This window comes from Ochotona curzoniae, unplaced genomic scaffold (genome assembly GCF_017591425.1).
Source record: "Ochotona curzoniae isolate NIBS_2020 unplaced genomic scaffold, NIBS_Ocur_1.0 scaffold_2587, whole genome shotgun sequence".
In the NCBI taxonomy this organism is placed as follows: Eukaryota; Metazoa; Chordata; class Mammalia; order Lagomorpha; family Ochotonidae; genus Ochotona; species Ochotona curzoniae.
This window is the reverse complement of record NW_024467096.1, coordinates 1,940,274-1,958,017: the sequence shown is the minus strand read 5'-3', so window position 1 is coordinate 1,958,017 and position 17,744 is coordinate 1,940,274. Positions and strand designations below refer to the sequence as shown.

The 17,744-nt window shown below is 44.9% G+C and overlaps 1 protein-coding gene across 2 annotated transcripts in view; it reads right to left on the bottom strand.

Moving 5' to 3' along the window:
- Positions 1-1,044: 1,044 nt before the first annotated feature.
- The window catches only part of CASR (calcium sensing receptor), a 28,801-nt gene continuing 12,101 nt past the window's right edge, over positions 1,045-17,744 (bottom strand). Inside the window, exons 4-6 of one of the 2 annotated variants that reach the window (XM_041002808.1) lie at positions 11,465-11,695; positions 4,215-4,338; positions 1,045-2,670 (exon numbers count right to left, since the gene is read on the bottom strand). In XM_041002808.1, the coding sequence (XP_040858742.1) occupies positions 1,184-2,670; positions 4,215-4,338; positions 11,465-11,695 (1,842 nt within the window). In that variant the 3' untranslated portion in view covers positions 1,045-1,183. Of the gene's footprint in view, positions 2,671-4,214; positions 4,365-11,460; positions 11,696-17,744 lie in introns of both variants that reach the window. The other variant, XM_041002807.1, reaches the window with a different exon arrangement.

Below are 17,744 nucleotides of genomic sequence, written 5' to 3'. Positions count from 1 at the left end.
GCCTGGGCTGCCAGGCTGTATGTTCCTGGTATAATAACTGTTTTAGAAAATCATAGATCGCTGGACTGTAAGAAGTAAATAGACGATGGCTTCTTTATATAGTAAGCAAGAAACAACTAATAATCACAAGACACAATATTATCTAATGTTTATTGTGTGCTTATTACGTGCAAGGCACCGCGCTAGGATACATACATTATCTCAGGTTAATTCTCGGAACAACTCTGAAGGAAGGGGGTGACTACTACCTCCATTTTAGAGACAAAGAGGATGGGGCTCAGAGGTGATAGTTCCCTGCCTGTCCTCACCCAGCATGCAAGGGATCAGTCTAAGGCTTGGATCCCATTCTTGCTGGCCCTAGAGTGTGCATTCTCAGCAATTCACATTTGATGCCTTCAACTCCACTGGCCTGGAAGGGGGAGTGGCACTGGGGGCGTGGTGCTCTTTCTTCCTCAACAACAGATAGGTGGCCAGCAATTCAAGCTCATTCTCTGCAGGGGTCACGCATGCAGCTTGCTTCTGAAAGTTTTTGAGGTGAGGAAAGGGGAGCTTCCGGATTTCCAACACCCTGATAAAGCTCACAAGGGGCTCAGTTCATGTGGGTGAGGGTGGCATGGAGGGAGGAAAATAGAGCTTGATAATACTGTCTTGTAGAAATGAGACTGTGACTTCTCCACTGGTCATTACAACAGAGGGCCACTTCCATAGCCAAAGCATGAACTATAGATACAGCTCAGAGGATCTGTGCAACCCTTTCCCGGCCCCTTGCGGTGGCTCACACTAGCCTGGATCTAAACCAGAGGTCACTGTCCCATTCCAGTTGCTCAGCTGCGGCAAGGGGGAACTCTCTCTCCAGCTGTCACAGGCTAGCAGCAGCAGGTCGGAGGTCCATGCCAGACATCATGAGTGGTTTAAAGCCTCGGCCTCATCATTCCAGGGGTTGGGTGTGTGCAGGGAGATGCAGGCACAGGGGTGCAGCCAATCTGACATTGTTCATCCGGACTCGGACCAATGGTGTCACAGGAACACGTGGCTTTTCTTGTATAAGTTCATCCGCTGTCATGGCAAAGGGGGCGACTGAATTCTGGGCACTGTCTGTGTCTGTCAGGGCTTCCTCCTCTGTGTGGCTGGGATTCCACGTAGGCTCTCTGGACACCTCCTGGACAGGCCTTCTCCTTCCGCCTTAGGAGTGCAGTCTGTTTTCTGCCACAGCGCTGCCTCCACCGCTGATGACAAAGCTCCGTGAATTGGACACCACGAGCCCAGGGGACATCTCCTCTGGGGCTTCCGTGTCTGGTCGGCGGTCCCCACCCACAGGCCCGTGCACGCCTTCCTCCTGGTCCATCATCAGTTCTGCCTCGGTCTCTCCGCACTGCAGCGGTAGCAACGCCTGGTGCCTGGTCAGGGTCTCGTTGCTTTTCTGGGCCTCCGAGGGGTTCTGGCGCTGGGAATTCCTGGGAGTCATGGCGTTCTTCTGGGGTTCATCGAAGCTCAGGGAGAAGGTGACGGTGCCACTGCCGAAGATGACCTTCTGCTTGCATCTGGGCTGGTGTGGCGGCTGTTGCTGCTGCCGCCCCGGCTGGGGCGAGGCCAGCGGCGGCGGTGGCTGCTTCGGCCTCTCGGGCTGTGGGAAGGGGTCTTCGCTGTTGCTCTTGCTGCTGATGGAGGACGAGGGTGTGGAGCCCGTGGAGCCCCCGAGGCTGCTGGAGCGCTTGCGGGAGACGTTGCTGCGACGCAGTGTGGCCCGGGCCGCCACCTTGAAAGCGTGAGCGGCCGTGCTGCAGCGCACCTCCTCGATGGTGTTGCGGGACGGCTTGACCAAAATGATGTAGACCTTGTTGAAGAAGATGCAGGCCAGCAGGCCGAAGCTGGCGGCCAGGATGGCGATCACCTCCACTGCAGAGACAAACTTGCCGTAGGTGCTGGCGTAGGCGGGGATGAAGGAGATCCAGACGATGAAGAAGATGAGCATGCTGAAGGTGATGAACTTGGCTTCGTTGAAGTTCTCGGGCAGCTTCCTTGACTTGAAGGCGAAGAAGAAGCAGACAGCGGCCAGCAGGCAGGTGTAGCCGATCAGGAAGCCCAGGGCCATGAGTGAGCCCTCGTGGCACGTGATGAAGATAATCTCATCCTCCAGCTCGTGGTTGCGGTAGCTGGAGGGCGGCGCCGTGTAGAGCCAGATCCCGCAGATGACGATCTGCATGAAGGTACAGAGGAAAACCAGCAGGAACTGCAGGTTGAGTCCCCACCACTTGCGGTGGAAGCTGGTGGGGATCTTGGCCTCGAACACAAGCAGGACGCGGTTGGTCTTCACCAAAATGCACGAGATACACAGTACGAAGCTGATGCCGAAGGCCGGCTGGCGCAGGCGGCAATTCCAGTCCTGGGGCTCACCGATGAAGAAGAGGGAGCTGGAGAAGCAGCAGAGCAGGGAGAAGAGGAGCAGGTAGGAGAGCTCGCGGTTGGTGGCCTTGACGATGGGCGTGTTGCGGAACTTGATGAAGACGCCCAGCACAAAGGCGGTCAGGAAGATGCCCAGCACGGCAAAGAGGGTGAGCGCGATCCCAAAGGGCTCCGTCCAGGCCAGGAACTCGATCTCCTTGGCGATGCAGGAAGTGTGGTTCTCATTGGACCAGAAGTCATCTGGGCACTTGTCACAGGCACTGGCATCTGCAAAACGTGCGAGGGAAGAATCCGTTACTGCGTGGGTTAGAATAAAATCCGTGAGTGGCCCGTGGGAGCACACAGTCAGCATTGCATGTGGCCACTATGTTTTCTTTGTTGACGAAATCATTCTAACTTTTGCATTACCCACAATGTACTAAGCTCTGATTTCTGTTCACTAACACGAATATGGATTTCAGGTGCCTTTGATGATTCTATCAATTGTTTTGCCTTTTCACCTGGGTGGACAGTAGGTGCTTCCTTTATCTCCTGATTGTAGCAGACACTGCCCTGGCCACCAGCGGTGTAGCATGGTTCCTCAGCTCTTCACAATCTGATTCTGTTCTGCCTGCTGTTTTAATGAGTTGTGCTGTGTGTATCTGAGGTTTACACCATGCTGGTACGGGATACCAGGCAGTTATGATGGCAGTGCAGACCAGCTCAGCTACCACCTGGCTGCAGGCTCATTCAACCCCAACATGGTTATTAGGTCTCTGCTATGTCCCCTGCTCTGTGCAATTTTGGATAGCAAAGGGAGTTTGGGTGTAGACAGCCAGCTACACAAGACCCTAGCCATGTTGCTTGCTGGCTGTGTGGCTTTGGGTTTTCTCAATTGTAAAAGTGGAAGCAATAACAATCCCATTATTGTCACAAAGATGAAATTCAATGACAATTATAGTTAACATTTTAGAATGCTTCCACTATGCCACAGTTTTATTTTTTTTTTTAACAAAGACTTATCTAGGACTCGTCATGTGCTTTACTCATTTGTTTAACTCTCAAAGATCTTTGAGATAGGTTTCATGGTTATTCCTATCTTAAGAAGACTTGAGGGTCAGTAAAAATGTCAGACAATATACACAGTGCCAGACACCAGCAGTCAATCTTATCCTGACCTCTTGCCTCTGGAGTTGGGGGCAGCTGGAACTTTCTCAGCTCAGGGCCACTGAGTGCCAAGAAAAAAACAGCATTGGAGAGCAGCATCAATGTTAAAAACAGAAGGTAGATGCCATGGCATACAGGTTAAGCCTCTAGGTGTCAGCATCCCATGTGGGATTGGGTTGAGTTCTAGATGCTCACTTCTGACCCAGCTTCTGCCTACTGTACCTAGGAAAGCAGCAGAGGATGGCCCACATGCTTGGGCCCCTGCACACACATGGGAGACCTGGAGAGAGCTTCTGGCTCCTGGCTTTGGACTGACCTACCTCAGCTTGTTATGGTCATTTGGAGGAGTGAACTAGTTGGTGTAAGATCTCTCTCTCTCTTTCTGCAACTTCTCCTTTCAAAAAAAGTCTTAAAAAAAGTGAGAAGCAGGGATGTAGCAGGCATGTCTGGGAGCTCTCATGATATTCAAACACCTAACATTCCTTCCTGCTCCCTCTCAGTACCCAGCACTGTCCAGTACTCAGACATAATTTTGTCAGAGGAGAAACCAGGTTAAGTACCACCTCAGTCCATCCCCTCCATGGGTTTCGCTGTGTCAGGCACAGGTGCCCCTCCCTCTGGAAGACCATGTACCACACAGTGCTGGCATGGGGCAGTTCCTTTACCGGTCTCGTCGCTGTACTCCCCATCAGGACACTCCACACACTCAAAGCAGCAGGTGGGCTCCCCTTCAATGATCCCCTTCCTGGTCCCTGCCAGGCAGTCCCGGCTGCAGTTGGAGAAGGGCACCTGGAAGACAGAAGGTACAGGAGTGACTGTGGCTCCTCAGACCTGGGTGACAGGGAGGAGTTAGGCACAAGGATCCGCGTGGCAGGCAGGGGCCCCTTCCAGGCAGAGGAGGGGTGGGGTCCTCGATTTTGTTATTTGTGAAAGGGAGTGATCTCTGTGGGGATTCTGTGATGACTAATTTTTGAGAGTCTACACGTGGTCAATTTCTACTTAAATAATTCACTCTCCCATCAGTGTCTCAGTCCCAGAATGAAACACCTGTTTGTTCTTCATGGATGTAAAAGCTTGACACACATCATAAGGTACGGGAACATGAACTGCCACTCAGAGGAACAGTCACCAGGGGAGAAACTGAGACAGGGGAACTTTGCTTGAAAGTGGGGCTCTGAACTTTGTGGTGAATTGCAATTCCTGTATTTTTATTTTAAGCACTGCAGGGTAATTTCTGAGACCTTGGCAACAGCCCAGTGAGGCACTCGGGAGAGGTATAGAAGGATGTGAAGTAAATGGGTCAGAGAGCAGTGCCGAAGGAAATGCTGTGGGAGCTGCAGGAAATCCTGATTACAGGTTTTATGTACAATTTATAGAATTATTTATATTAATGGAATTCAGGTACACAGTTTTGGTCAATTATAGTCCTTGCCTCTTTCTGTCTTCACTGGCTCATGTTTGGATAAATTTTATTTATAATTTTTATTTAAAAAATCATTATGCATTTGAGAGGGAGAGAGAGAGAAAGAAAAGAGTCAACTCTCATCCATTGCATCACTTCCTAGATGCCTGAAAGATCCCAGGGCCAAGCCAGGAGCTCAGTTCAGGTTTTTCACGTGAGTGGCAGACCTAGTGACTTGGGCTAACACCGGCTGTCTCTCAGGGTCTCAATTAGAAGCTGGAACCAGAACGCCAGGCACTCCAGTGTGGGATGGATGCAGGTGTCTTTCTTTATTTCTTTTAAAGACTTATTTGTTTATATTGGAAAGGCACATTTACAGAGAAGGCGAGACAGAGAGAAAAAAATCTTCTGTCTGCTGGCTCACTTCCTGAATAGCTGTCACAGCTGTAGCTGAGTTAATCTGAAGCCAGGAGCTTCTTCTTGTGGGTGCATAGTCTCCAGGCTTTGAGTCATCCTCTGCTGCTTTCCCAGGCCATAAGGGAAAGTGGGGGCAGCTGGGCCATGAACTGGTGCCCCTTTGGGATGCTGGGTTATGCATGTGGAGGATTAGCCAATCGAACCATTGTGCCGGCTGTGGATGCAAGTATCTTTATGGCTCCTTAAGTGCTAGGCCAAAAGTGCTTGGATCCTTTTGAATTTTATTTTTAATCTCTGCCATTCAAAGAGAAAGCCAGACCCAGGAAAACAGTGTATTGTCCTATAACCAATAACTAATAAGCAATAATCTATAACATCTATCTAATTGTCTGTTTTACTCCATCTCTCACTTCCAGCTCCCCATCACATATTCACACCTAAGAGGACCATTGTTCTATGCTCATTGCAGAAAAGTGGCAATACTAGAGTTTTAAGGAAGAAGTCAATGTGATCTTATAAAAAAAATTTACCTGAGGAGAGGAAAAAGGGCAGGAGTGGGTGGGCATTCTATTACTCATTCGTGTCATTTGGTACAACCCTGCAGAACCAGACAAGAATCATATGGAAAATGAAAATAGCCATGCTTGCATCTCACTGTCTTCACAAGCTGACACTAAGGATTCACCTGTAAGCAGGGGCTCCTGCTGCAAACAGGCAATGGAGGACACAGGACCTATGAAGGGAAAGGGACAAGTGGGAGAGTGTTGGAGAATCAGCAAGGTCCCTTAGAGAAGGGCTTCTGCCTAGTTCCACAGGGGAACTCAGGCCTGGAAGTTCTGCCCTGTGTGCCCTGACTTGATTTGTTCACATCACTCATGCGATAAGATTGTCTTAGGGCATATAAATCCCTAGGTTCTGATACCTTCCTGAGTCTGCAGGCAAGGTGGGATCCCCTGGACCTTAGCTAGACTTTTGAAAAAGACCAGCACATTCCGGTTACTGAAGGCCAAAGTATCCAGGAGCCCTGGAACCGCAAAGTGTGAGGAATATGAAGACTTGTGAAAAAACACCACCACTTTCCACTTTTAAAAGAGATGGAAAGGGCCTGGCACAGTAGCTTAGTGGCTAAAATCCTCACCTTGCATGTGCCAGGATTCCATATGGGCGCTGGTTCATATCCCAGCTGCTTCACTTCTATTCCAGCTCCCTGCTTATGGCCTCAGAAAGCAGTAAAGGATGGTCCAAGGCCTTGGGACCCTACACCTACGTGGGAGACCTAGAAGAAGCTCCTGGTTTTGTATCATCTCAGCTTCAGCCTTTGTGGCCACTTGGGGAGTGGATCAGCAGATGGAAGATCTTCCTCTCTGTCTCTCCTTCTCTCTGTAAATCTGCCTTTCCAATAAAAATAAATAAATCTCTCAAAAAAGAGAGATGGAAATGCTACGAAGATATACCCTGACCATATTGGTCGTGCACCAAAAGAATAGAAAACCTATACATATTATTCATGACATTAAAAATAATTAACAGACACAGGTCATATGGTCAGCAATTGATTTTGATGAACTGCAATGTAAACTAATGGCAAAACTTGGAGAAAAAGGTGTAGGAAGAAATAGCTGTAACTGAAATGGGGTAATATAAACCTTTTCTTATAGGAAACATCATTCTGTATGTGAGAACACCAACAACATTTCCTTGAGAGCAAAGATGTCCACTATCATCACTGCTATTTAGTATTGTGCTAAAGGTGCTAGCTAGTAGATTAAGACAAAAACAACTGCATATATACTGAAGCAATGGAATACATTTGTATTGTTTGCAAGTGATGTGATTGTCAATACAGAAAAAAAAACTCAAAAGAAAACCAACCAATGTATTGGATATAATGTCATAGATGACCACTTTCCCTATCAGCTACATTAGTTTTCCTAATATACACACACAAACAAAACTTGAAACTAGTTTTGTTGGGGGCTTTTGCTGATTTTAAGATCCCTGAAATCTTGGATGGTTTTACTCAGTTTTTTCACTTTTTCCTCCAGTTCTAATTTCTCTGTCATTCTTTCATCATGCTGAGTAGTTAAGTGCTGTAGAAATTTAGTAGCTAACAGTTTATCACATTTCAGAGATAATATGTGGCAAGAATGAGTGTTGATCTCACATTTATAATGGTATGGAGCAAATAAATGTCATTCATCTTTGTAGCTGCAGTGGCATAACGTGTAGCTAAGGCTTAATATACACCAGGACCTTTACTGCTTCCAAGTCTCCCCTCTACCTAATTGCTTTAGGGCATGTCGCAAAATTGAAAACATATAAGGCAAGCAAGCAACTGTCACTATTTCCAGCAGAAAAAAGAAATACTGACTTGACAGAGGAGTTCCAAAACCTGTGAACAGAAGGTGTTCGATATTGTGCTCTAACAACAGCAGAAGAGGGACTTTCTCCCATTGTCCATACCTACAGTGTCATGATACACTGAAGCAACCGAATGACGGACTTGGGCTGTGGCTGAAGAACTATACTACTGTAATAATGTGGAGGAAACAGCGTGGGGGTGGGAGAAATGAGGAGGGGGAAATCTCTCAGCCTGTGGAACTGTATCATGGAAAATAAAAATTACAAAAAAAAATAAGGAAGTAGGTCTTGTGGTTGTTAAGACCCTGGGAACCCTGGGAAATGAAGGAAAGGGTGAAAGAATTCACATGAACACATTCAGTCCTGAAGACCAGTTACCACATGGCCCAGTTTTCAGTCTTTCTTTAGTTACCAACCTGCTTGATTGTGGAGTGAAAGCAATGGATCCTGCTTCCTACACCTGCACCAGGAATGGTTCTAAATTTTTCCTATTAAAGAATGATGGTTGTTACAGCCTTTATCAAGGTAAGACAATGCAAGGTCTGTTTTGTTACTATATTTATGAAGTTTTGTTTTTAATCTGAAAGTGTATTCAATGTTATCAAATACTTTCTCTGTATGTGTTGATGTTATAGAACTTTTTGCCTTTACTTTATTAATGGTGATAAGCTACATGTAGGAACTTTGCTATGTTTGGCTATCATTATATTTATATAAATTCACTGTTTACTGAGTCATGACACACTATTTTATACATTACTGACAGAGGGTTGCTGATATTTTATTTAGGATTTGAACATTTATGTTTATAAACAGCCTAGTCCTATAACTATCTTTGCTTGTGCTGCTTTAGTCTCTTTTTTATATCAATATTTATTTAGTTTCACAAAATGAGTTTTGTTTTCCTTCTTGGCACCAAGAAGGTTGAAATGCATCTGTCTTTCCTAGAAACATTTGTGGGTGTGGTCCATAGTGATCTGCCCCCACCCCCCCATGGTACTGGAGACCTCGACCCTTTCATTTTGCTATTTGGACATGTTTGGTCTTTGCCTCATGGTCCTTTGAAAGAAGCATCTGGCTTCCAGAAAAAAAGACAGAGGTAGGAATGAAGAAAGCAGGAAGCATTATATTTTAAAGAAGATTCCTGGAAGCCATCACACAGCATTTCCACTTACATCGCAACTCACATTTAGCAGAAAAGGGGGCTGGAAAATGTCATCTTTATTCTGGATGGTCATGTGTCCAGCTAAAACAGAGTCTTCTCTTGAAAGGAAAAAGGAAGTCCAAATACTGGGGGCTTTCAGCAGTCTGTGCCATGCTTTTAAATTTCTCTTCTTTATAATGTTTAGGGAACAGGCTCAAGGTCACACAGTGGTCTGGGCTGGAGAGCTGAGATTCACACTGACCAGTCTTTAAAGTCTGCATTTTTCATCACCCCAAGCTCTGTTTCATCCTGGTCAAGGATGAGAAGAATGTCTCCCTCTGCATGCCCTTCAAGTTCAGCATCCATGAGCTAAAGAAAAACCCCATCACCACAGGAATGGGCTGAGGCAGCCACTGGCAAGATTGATTTTGTAAGTATCTTTTAGTCTTCTGCAGCCTCAATAAAGATGCCTGCCTACTTCTGGCCTAGAAAGCACATCCAAATTCTAAGTCTCTGGTTAAAGTGACTCCTATTATCCTGATTTTTTTTTTGTAGCACAAGAAGAAGTATTTGCAGTACATTCTAAAAGATGGAACACTAAGGTTGGGGTTGGGGCATTTGGTGTTTGACCTGAACTCTCACAGTGACCAGTGTGTGGTCCAGGTAGTAACCTTTGCCTCTCTAAAACTCAGTATCACCAACTTCTAATTAGACAGCTGGAGACAGATCTTTAATAAAGAGCCAAGTCTAAAGGGGCCCATTTGTAAGTAAATTTGGCTAAGCTATAATTGCTCTGTCAGTGACAGTTTGCATTTATATAGTAAGATTCAGTTTATCTAATTTTTTCATTATCAGCAATAACTTCATGAGATAGAGAAGCTGTTACTATAAAATTTGTAGTTAAACACAGATGATATGATTGTAATCAGTTCTACAAAATACACAGGAAAGAAACAGTAGACTTGGCCTGAAGATTGACTGGGTGCATCATGTGTGCTGGGCTTCAGCTGAGGCTTCTATGGAAGACCCAGATTTAACCTCTAACTGGGTCAACTGGTCCAGGAAAATAAGAGATGAATTTATGAGGATTCTCTGTATTTTCTACTAGTGTTAAGTCTATGATGTGCATAGCCTGGGAGAAGGCATTACAATTACAGAGAATTGTACAGGAAATAATTTTCATGCAGGAGGGAAAATATGTCCAATTAGAGACAATAAATTATGCACACCAATGGAGGTAGGAGATAATCTGGATAATCTAATAAGGGTAAACAGGTGATATTACAGACGATCAACTTAGGGCTCAGTCGAAATGTGTGATGGTTTAGACAAGTCTGTAATTAGTGGCAGAGGAATACCATCAGAACATTCTAGAACATGCATGTCTTAGAATGGACATTCAATCCATCACATGTCTTTCCTAAGTGCACATTCACTGATTGATGGGCTTCTGGTTGTTAATCAGGCTTCAGGTACAGGGATCCTAAAGAGGCAGGCATGACCATTGTCACAGGCAGTCAGCAGCCTTTGCTTTGTTATAAGTCTTCTGTGGAGTGAGAACAAATTATCCCTCTGCTTTATCAGTCAGACCTGAGCTATCTGGAAGACAGGGAACTGCCTCTGTGTGAATTGTCCAGGGCCAAGGGTAATATCACTAAATGGCTCATCCAGATAATCCAGCTTTGTATTAGACTTGATGGTCTTTCAACAGTTGCTCTTAACAACACAGGTGGGATCCATTCTTTGTTACGCAAAGAAGTACCGGACACTTAGTGCTCCTGAGTACTGAAGGTCATTCGTATATCCTGCTAACTGTGACCATCTGTCCCCAAAGCAGCCCTCTACACCGCACAAACTTGTCTCCCCAACCCCAGGTAAGATTCTTTCCTTGGTTCCAGTTCAGAGCCCTGATTTGAGTGATGTTCATATTTGCCTAACTAGTTTTCTCTAGCTGTGGATAGTTTTAACAACAAGAAAATAAAAACCTTATTCTTTGCAAGGGAATCATATTTGTGAAAAGTAAAACTGTTGCATTTTTTTTTTAAAGATTTATTTTATTTTTATTGGAAAGGCGGATATACAGTGAGGAGAGACAGAAAGGAAGATCTTGCGTCCGATGAGTCACTCCCCAAGTGAGCACAACGGCTGATCCTATGCCGGTCCGAAGCCAGGAGCCTCTTCCCGGTCTTCCATGTGGGTGCAGGGTCCCAAAGCTTTGGGCCGTCCTCGACTGCTTTCCTGGGCCACAAGCAGGGAGCTGGATGGGAAGCAGGGCCGCCGGGATTAGAACCGGCGACCATATGGGATCCCGGGCGTGCAAGGCGAGGACCTTAACCACTGTGCCACCGCGCCGGGCCCAAAACTGTTGCATTATTAACAAAAAAGCATTGGCTCAGGTTCGGAGGGATTCTCTTCTCTATGTTCTACACTTCTTGATTTCACAAGGAGCTCCAGAAATTCAGCATTAGTGAGTTGAGGAAAGTGGATCCATCACTTTGGAGGTCCAGAAGTGTGGCCCAAGGCCTTGCAAAGCCCAGCATGGTTTCCTGGCAACAACAGAGGTGTCTGGCATTGTGAGGGGCAACACATACCTCTCTGGAGAGCCCGCTCCATAGGATCTTCTCCTCGTTGATGAAAAGCCTTTCTCCCTTCTTGGCATAGACATTATAGTATCCAACTTCCTTAAACATGATGGAGCCGTCCTCTGGGGAGAGGTGCCAGTTGATGATGGAATAGTTCCCCATGAGGTCTCCACACTCATCAAAAGTCACCTGCTCCCCCATGTTGTTGGTGAAGTTCAGGTGTCGTAAGTGCTTCAGAACCTAAAGAGGCAGAGAGATGAATGAGTATCAGCCACGGCTGGCCACCTAAGGCTTTATGTGTGCTGCATGGTGGAAAGACTGCAAAGAGATGAAACTACCTTGTTCCAGAAAGTGGGAAGATAATGATGTGAGGAAGAGACCTCTTTTTTAGCTTGCACCAAGGTACTTGAATGTCTTAGCAGGGACTTCGGTAAGACAGGGCTTTACTTATTACACAGATTGTAAGAGGAATAGAAGCATTTTTTTGAAGCTAGGAAAGGGAAAGGAGGAGACCTAGTCTGGCCATTGGCCCAGTGAAGGCTTCTACAGGGGCACCATCATTCTGTGGTGTTCAGAAGGGGTGGGTTTGTAAGGCAGAACCCATTCCTGGCAATGGGTAGAAAGGATGGGCTATGGGGGAAGCCAATGAGGAGCAAGTGGATGTGCTCTTCTCTGCACCTTCTCTCCCTGTGGTACTGCTTCTGTGGAGGTGTCTGGCGGCCAAAAAGCCTCAAGGGTGGGGTCAAAGGACTAAAGAAATGAGGCTGTGAGTGCAGCATGGCTGTCACTGTGTATCAGAGTCATAGTGAATCCTTGAATATGTATCTATAGTTAAAGATTTAGCTATGGCCACAATGACCAGGCCTCAGTGGCCAAGCTGAGAAGGAAACCGGGACAAATTCACTTCACAACCAGACGATCACCTTTCACACTGGTCAGTCTGGAAAAGTGACTCAGAAATCATCATGAGCTACAAGTGTTAAACATTGCAGATCCTAACTTGAACAAAGAAGGAACCAATAAAAATGTATGTAAAATTTCCATGAAAAGGTATAAAACCAGAAGGGATTGACATGCTATTGGTAGCATTCCTCCAACCAACTAAGGGCATCTACAAAGGTTATCATCAGGCCCTGTGGCAAAAGGCAGCATGTTTTCCCATTGTGATTATGAACAAGACAGGAATGTCTGTTCTTATATTGTTTGTATGCCTTTGTGCTGGAGGTTCTAGCCAGTGCCATTCAGATGAATCATGCTGTTTCAGACTGAAAACATAAAGATCTATGTTCTATATTGAAACAAATGCAAGCAAAGAAGTAAATCAAAGGACCAAAATAATTTTGAAAACTAAATTATTAGCACATATTAGACTGATGAACTTGTTTCTGATAAAAGAGTCTCAGGAAGCCCACATCAATTAAATATTAAGAATAATTTAAGATGCAATGGTTTCTGGATCTTTATGCCTCAATAAGCCTGTTTATATTCTTTTTTTTTTTTTAAAGATTTATTTTTATTATTTTTTCATTGGAAAGGCGGATATACAGAGAGGAGAGACAGAGAGGAAGATCTTCCGTCCGATGATTCACTCCCCAAGTGAGCGCAACGGGCCGATACTATGCCGATCCGAAGCCAGGAGCCTCTTCCGGGTCTCCCACGCGGGTGCAGGTTCCCAAAGCTTTGGGCCGTCCTCAACTGCTTTCCCAGGCCACAGGCAGGGAGCTGGAAGGGAAGCGGGGCTGCCGGGATTAGAACCGGCGCCCATATGGGATCCCGGGCGTGCAGGGCGAGGACCTTTAACCACTGCGCCACCGCGCCGGGCCCAGCCTGTTTATATTCTTAACATACTTTCTAAAGAGTTATTTTCCTTTCATTTTTATGTCTTTGCTAATGCATAGGTTAAGCTTTAGTCCAAATTTGTGAAGTCAGAATTGCCGTGGTTTTTATTGGATTAGATATCCCAGTTGCTCCACTTCCCATCCAGCTCCTTGTTTGTGACCTGGGAAAGCAGTAGAGGATGGCCCAAAGCTTTAGGACCCTGTACTCGCATGGGGGACCTGGAATAAGCTCCTGGCTCCTGGCTCCTGGCTTCAGACTGGCTCAGCTCTGGTCATTGTAGCTACTCAGGGAGTTAACCAACAGATGGAAAATCTTTCTCTCTGTTTCCTTCTCTCTGCAAATGTGACTTTTTAATAAAAATAAATAAAATTTTTTAAAAAAAAGATTTTGACCATTTCTCTGAGACCACTCACATGCAATGCTTTATTGTAACCTTAACCTCATTGTTGTTCAGTATTTACCTTTGTTCTATTCTCATCCTTTATGTATTTATTTATTTAATAAATATTTATTAAGAAACTACTATGGCCCAAGCAAACATTGTTCTAGGGACACAATAGTAAAAATATTCAAGACAAAGAGGCATTTGACATACTCCAATTTGGTTGGTTGTGGCCATTCTTCATTACTTACACCCTACTCTTTGTGTCTGTACGTGAACCAGTGTGTCAGGATTCTCTGGCAGAATCCAGAGCTCAATGCTGTGAACGTGTGTCTTCTCTAGGAACCACTGGTGGACCAGTCAGCCAGGATCTAAAAACCATGCACTGAGAAGGAAAAACTGACCATCTGATTCTTTCAGCTCTTACATTAGCCCCATAAGGGAACAGATACCTGGGTAAATGTGGGCAGTCTAAATCATGAGATACATGGCTTTGGGAAAGCCATTTGGGCCCCTCAGGTTTTTTCTTTCCTCCGCCACAAAGGCACAGTACCTGAGGTCAATGCTTACTGAATACTTCTTACGTACTGGCATCATTCTGAGCATTCTATAGATATTAGTTAAGGTTATCTTTGTACTAAATTGAGGAGATATGTGTCATTGTTTCCACTGTTTGGGTGCAGAGAGTGAGGCACAGGGACAGTAAATGACTGCTAAGGTCTTAAAGCTATTAAGTGACAAATTAGTGTTTCAACCAACTCAATTTGATTCAAGAGGATAAACTCTTAACCGTTACACTCTACCACTTATGCATGCATCATTGTGCTTATTTAAAACAGGCAAGCTAGTGTAAAAATTCAGTCCAGCAGATGGATATATTTCAAAATGAAATGGATATATTTCTTTTAACTGAAAAGTGGTCCAACAGAGTGATATCCTGATCTTTACACACAGCCTTGTGCTTTTGCATTCCAGTGACTTTCATTATGTAAGTTCATTGATATTGAATTCACATAGAATACAGTGAATATTATTTAATTCTGTAGTTTTCAGGTTTTATGAAATTTTTATTTGAAAGAGCAACAGAGAGAGAGAAACAGAGAAATCTTCTATTTGTTGGTCCACTCCCTCAGCAAAGGCCGGGTCAGCCAGGCTGATGCCAACAGCCCACAACTCCATCCTGGTCTCTCACATCGGTGTAGAAATCCAAAAACGTAGACTGTCTTCTACCACTTTCCCAGGCCCATGAGCACGGAGCTGGATTGGAAATGGATCAGTTGGGACTTTAACTTTTGCCCATAAGGGACTCAGGTAATTTAGTGGGTGGCTTAACCCACTGAACCACAAGAAATATCTTAACCTTTGTGCCAAATGTACACCCTCAGGGGACTTTTAAATTGAGAATCATTAACTGCCCCAAAGCAATGCTAGTTAAAAACTAATTTAGACATTTTTCCTAGAAAGAACACTTCTATAGAATGTTAAAGGCAGGAACTGATGGTTCTACTGAAAAAAAAAATTTCACTTGAGATTATAATCCAGTATCATAGTCTTCCAAATTGTTTATTTAGGAAGTAGTAAGAGGAAAAAGAAAAAATAATGAAAAAGAAGTAGAAACAAAAATGCTATAGGAAGAAGACTTACGTATGGAAGATGACATACAGACACAGAAAGACTGTTAGGCTCACAAAGCTGAACACTAGGATAGACATATATCAAGGAGAGGGACAAACACACAGGCCATGCCACATACCACTTTTATGTGGTAATGTTCCCATCTTGTGGATTTTTAGGGTATTTCCTCTAAAGGATTCCAAAATTAAATTCTTGATCATTATAAGCATAAATGGGAATGACTTCTTGGCGTACATTTGTGTCCATTGAATCCACTGAATTCAGCCAAAGACTAGAGACTAAAACACACACACACACACACACACACACACACACACACACACACACACACACACACCCCTCAGTGTGGTCCAGGACTCCTAGCACCTACACTTGGCACCTTTTCTCAATACAGTACATCGTGACTATGCACACAGAGTGGGGAGGTTATCATGGATAAAACCTTGTTGCTTCTTACCTATTTCCAGTGCCAAATCTCTTCCCTAGACTCAGCCTTCCATGTCTCTGACTCTCACTCCAATTTTTGCATCTTTCAGCATCCAGCAGTATCAGCAGTTGTTAGAAGGATCAACTACCTACTTTTGTGCTGTTCCATTCAAACTTGATGGTGGACATAGAACCCAGACTTGGCCAATCAGAGCCTAGGGTACCATGGCACTATGGTTGGTTAAAGAATGGATTGTTAGATCAAACAGTTCTCTGTAAGGGAATCTAAGTAGTGTCAAATCAAATTAACTAGATTGCTTCTCATTCATGCATTCCATTAATACACTGGTGTCAGGCATTATGAACAAAAAGCTGAGTAAAGGTTCTAGCTCTTAAGAAGCTGAAAATTCAGAAAAGACATCTAGGAGAATCAAGATGGCAGAATAGGGTAAGGACATATTTAAAGAGATGGAGAATCATTATTCAGCATGAAGCAGAGAGGGCACATTCCAGGAAATAGAAGACAGGCCAATGGCAAAGGAGACTGACGGACACAGGAAAGCAGCAGACAACAGTGTGGTGTTGCAGTAACCAGACACCCCAGGGGCAGTCGGCGAGCAGTGCTCTGAGCTCTACCAGCAGCCAGGTGGGAAGGGGAGTTCAACAGGAGCACAGGAGGTGAACTCAGGCAAAGAACTGCCCATCCTGGTGATTTGTTTGATTTGACCAGGAGCAGACACGTTAGCAGACCCCAAACAGATGGTGCAGGAACAGGGTGGATTTCACAGCCCATACCCCCACCAGAGCCACTAAGGTACCATCTTGTTGTGGAGGAAGGCAAAGGATGTAGTTTAGGACTGTGCATGCAATGACCTGAGAGCAAACTCAGTGCATTGGACTAACGTGGCATTCTACAGGTTCCATGTAATGTAGGTCTGGGTAGCCCCCAGGCCTAATGGCCAGCACATCCAGAACTCCACCAGTGGCATATCAGGAACCATTTTATACAGTGTGGCAAAGACTTTGAGACTGTAGGGACAACAGTGAACTGTGTGTGTGCTGAGTTGGGAGTGAACGCACTTCCAGCTCAGTGCATTGCGCTGGTCTCACAGGAAAAATAATACTGGCTTTGGCATCTTATGGGTTAAAACAGGCCCAGGTAGCCCTCAGACCTAATGGCCAGCAGGTTCCAGCAGGATCAACACTACCAACAACCTAGTTATTTAGCATGCCTGGTGTCTCCCTGATCTTGGGACCTGCTTGAACTGAAAGAAAGGTTTGAGAACTTGAACTTTGAGAGAAAGGTTGTACAGACAATGGTACAGCCACAGTATGGGATCATAGGAGGTGAAGAGTGGTAAGCCATGAGCTGGGACTACGGAGACCATGGTGGAAGCCTAACACAAGAATCCATGCCTGAAACTCACTGGAGGGAGTGGCACAAGTGACTGCAAACAAAGAACTGGGTACCAAATGCAGTAGGTAAAATGGAACTGCAGACCTGTGGGTGACACAGCTTAGAAACCTGCCCCAAGGAGAAGAAACTGCTAACCAGAAGTGCGATGACCAAGAGCCAAAGAAGAGACAGAGACACAATGAATATTACCGAAGACTCCCCTGCAAAGGAGCAAAAGCCTTTACCAAACTCAGAGCTAACTGAGGAGATAGGGGATACAGAATTCAAAACACTTCTTATAAAGTTTCTTGTCAACAATGAGAAGCACATACAGAAGTTCAAAGAATTTAAGGAACATGTCACACAGGAAATAGTAACACTGAAACAAAATCAAGCAGAATTATTAGGCATGAAGGACACAATGGAGCAAATTAAAAATGCAGTGGAAAGTCTCCATAATAAAATGGATGAGGCAGAAGATATTTCTTGCCAAATTGGTGAAACAATCAAATAGCTTGAAGAGGAAGTGAGTCAAAGTAAGAAAAATATTCAAGAATTAAAGGACACTATTAAAAAGCCAAATATAAGAGTTATGGGAGTTCCAAAAGGCA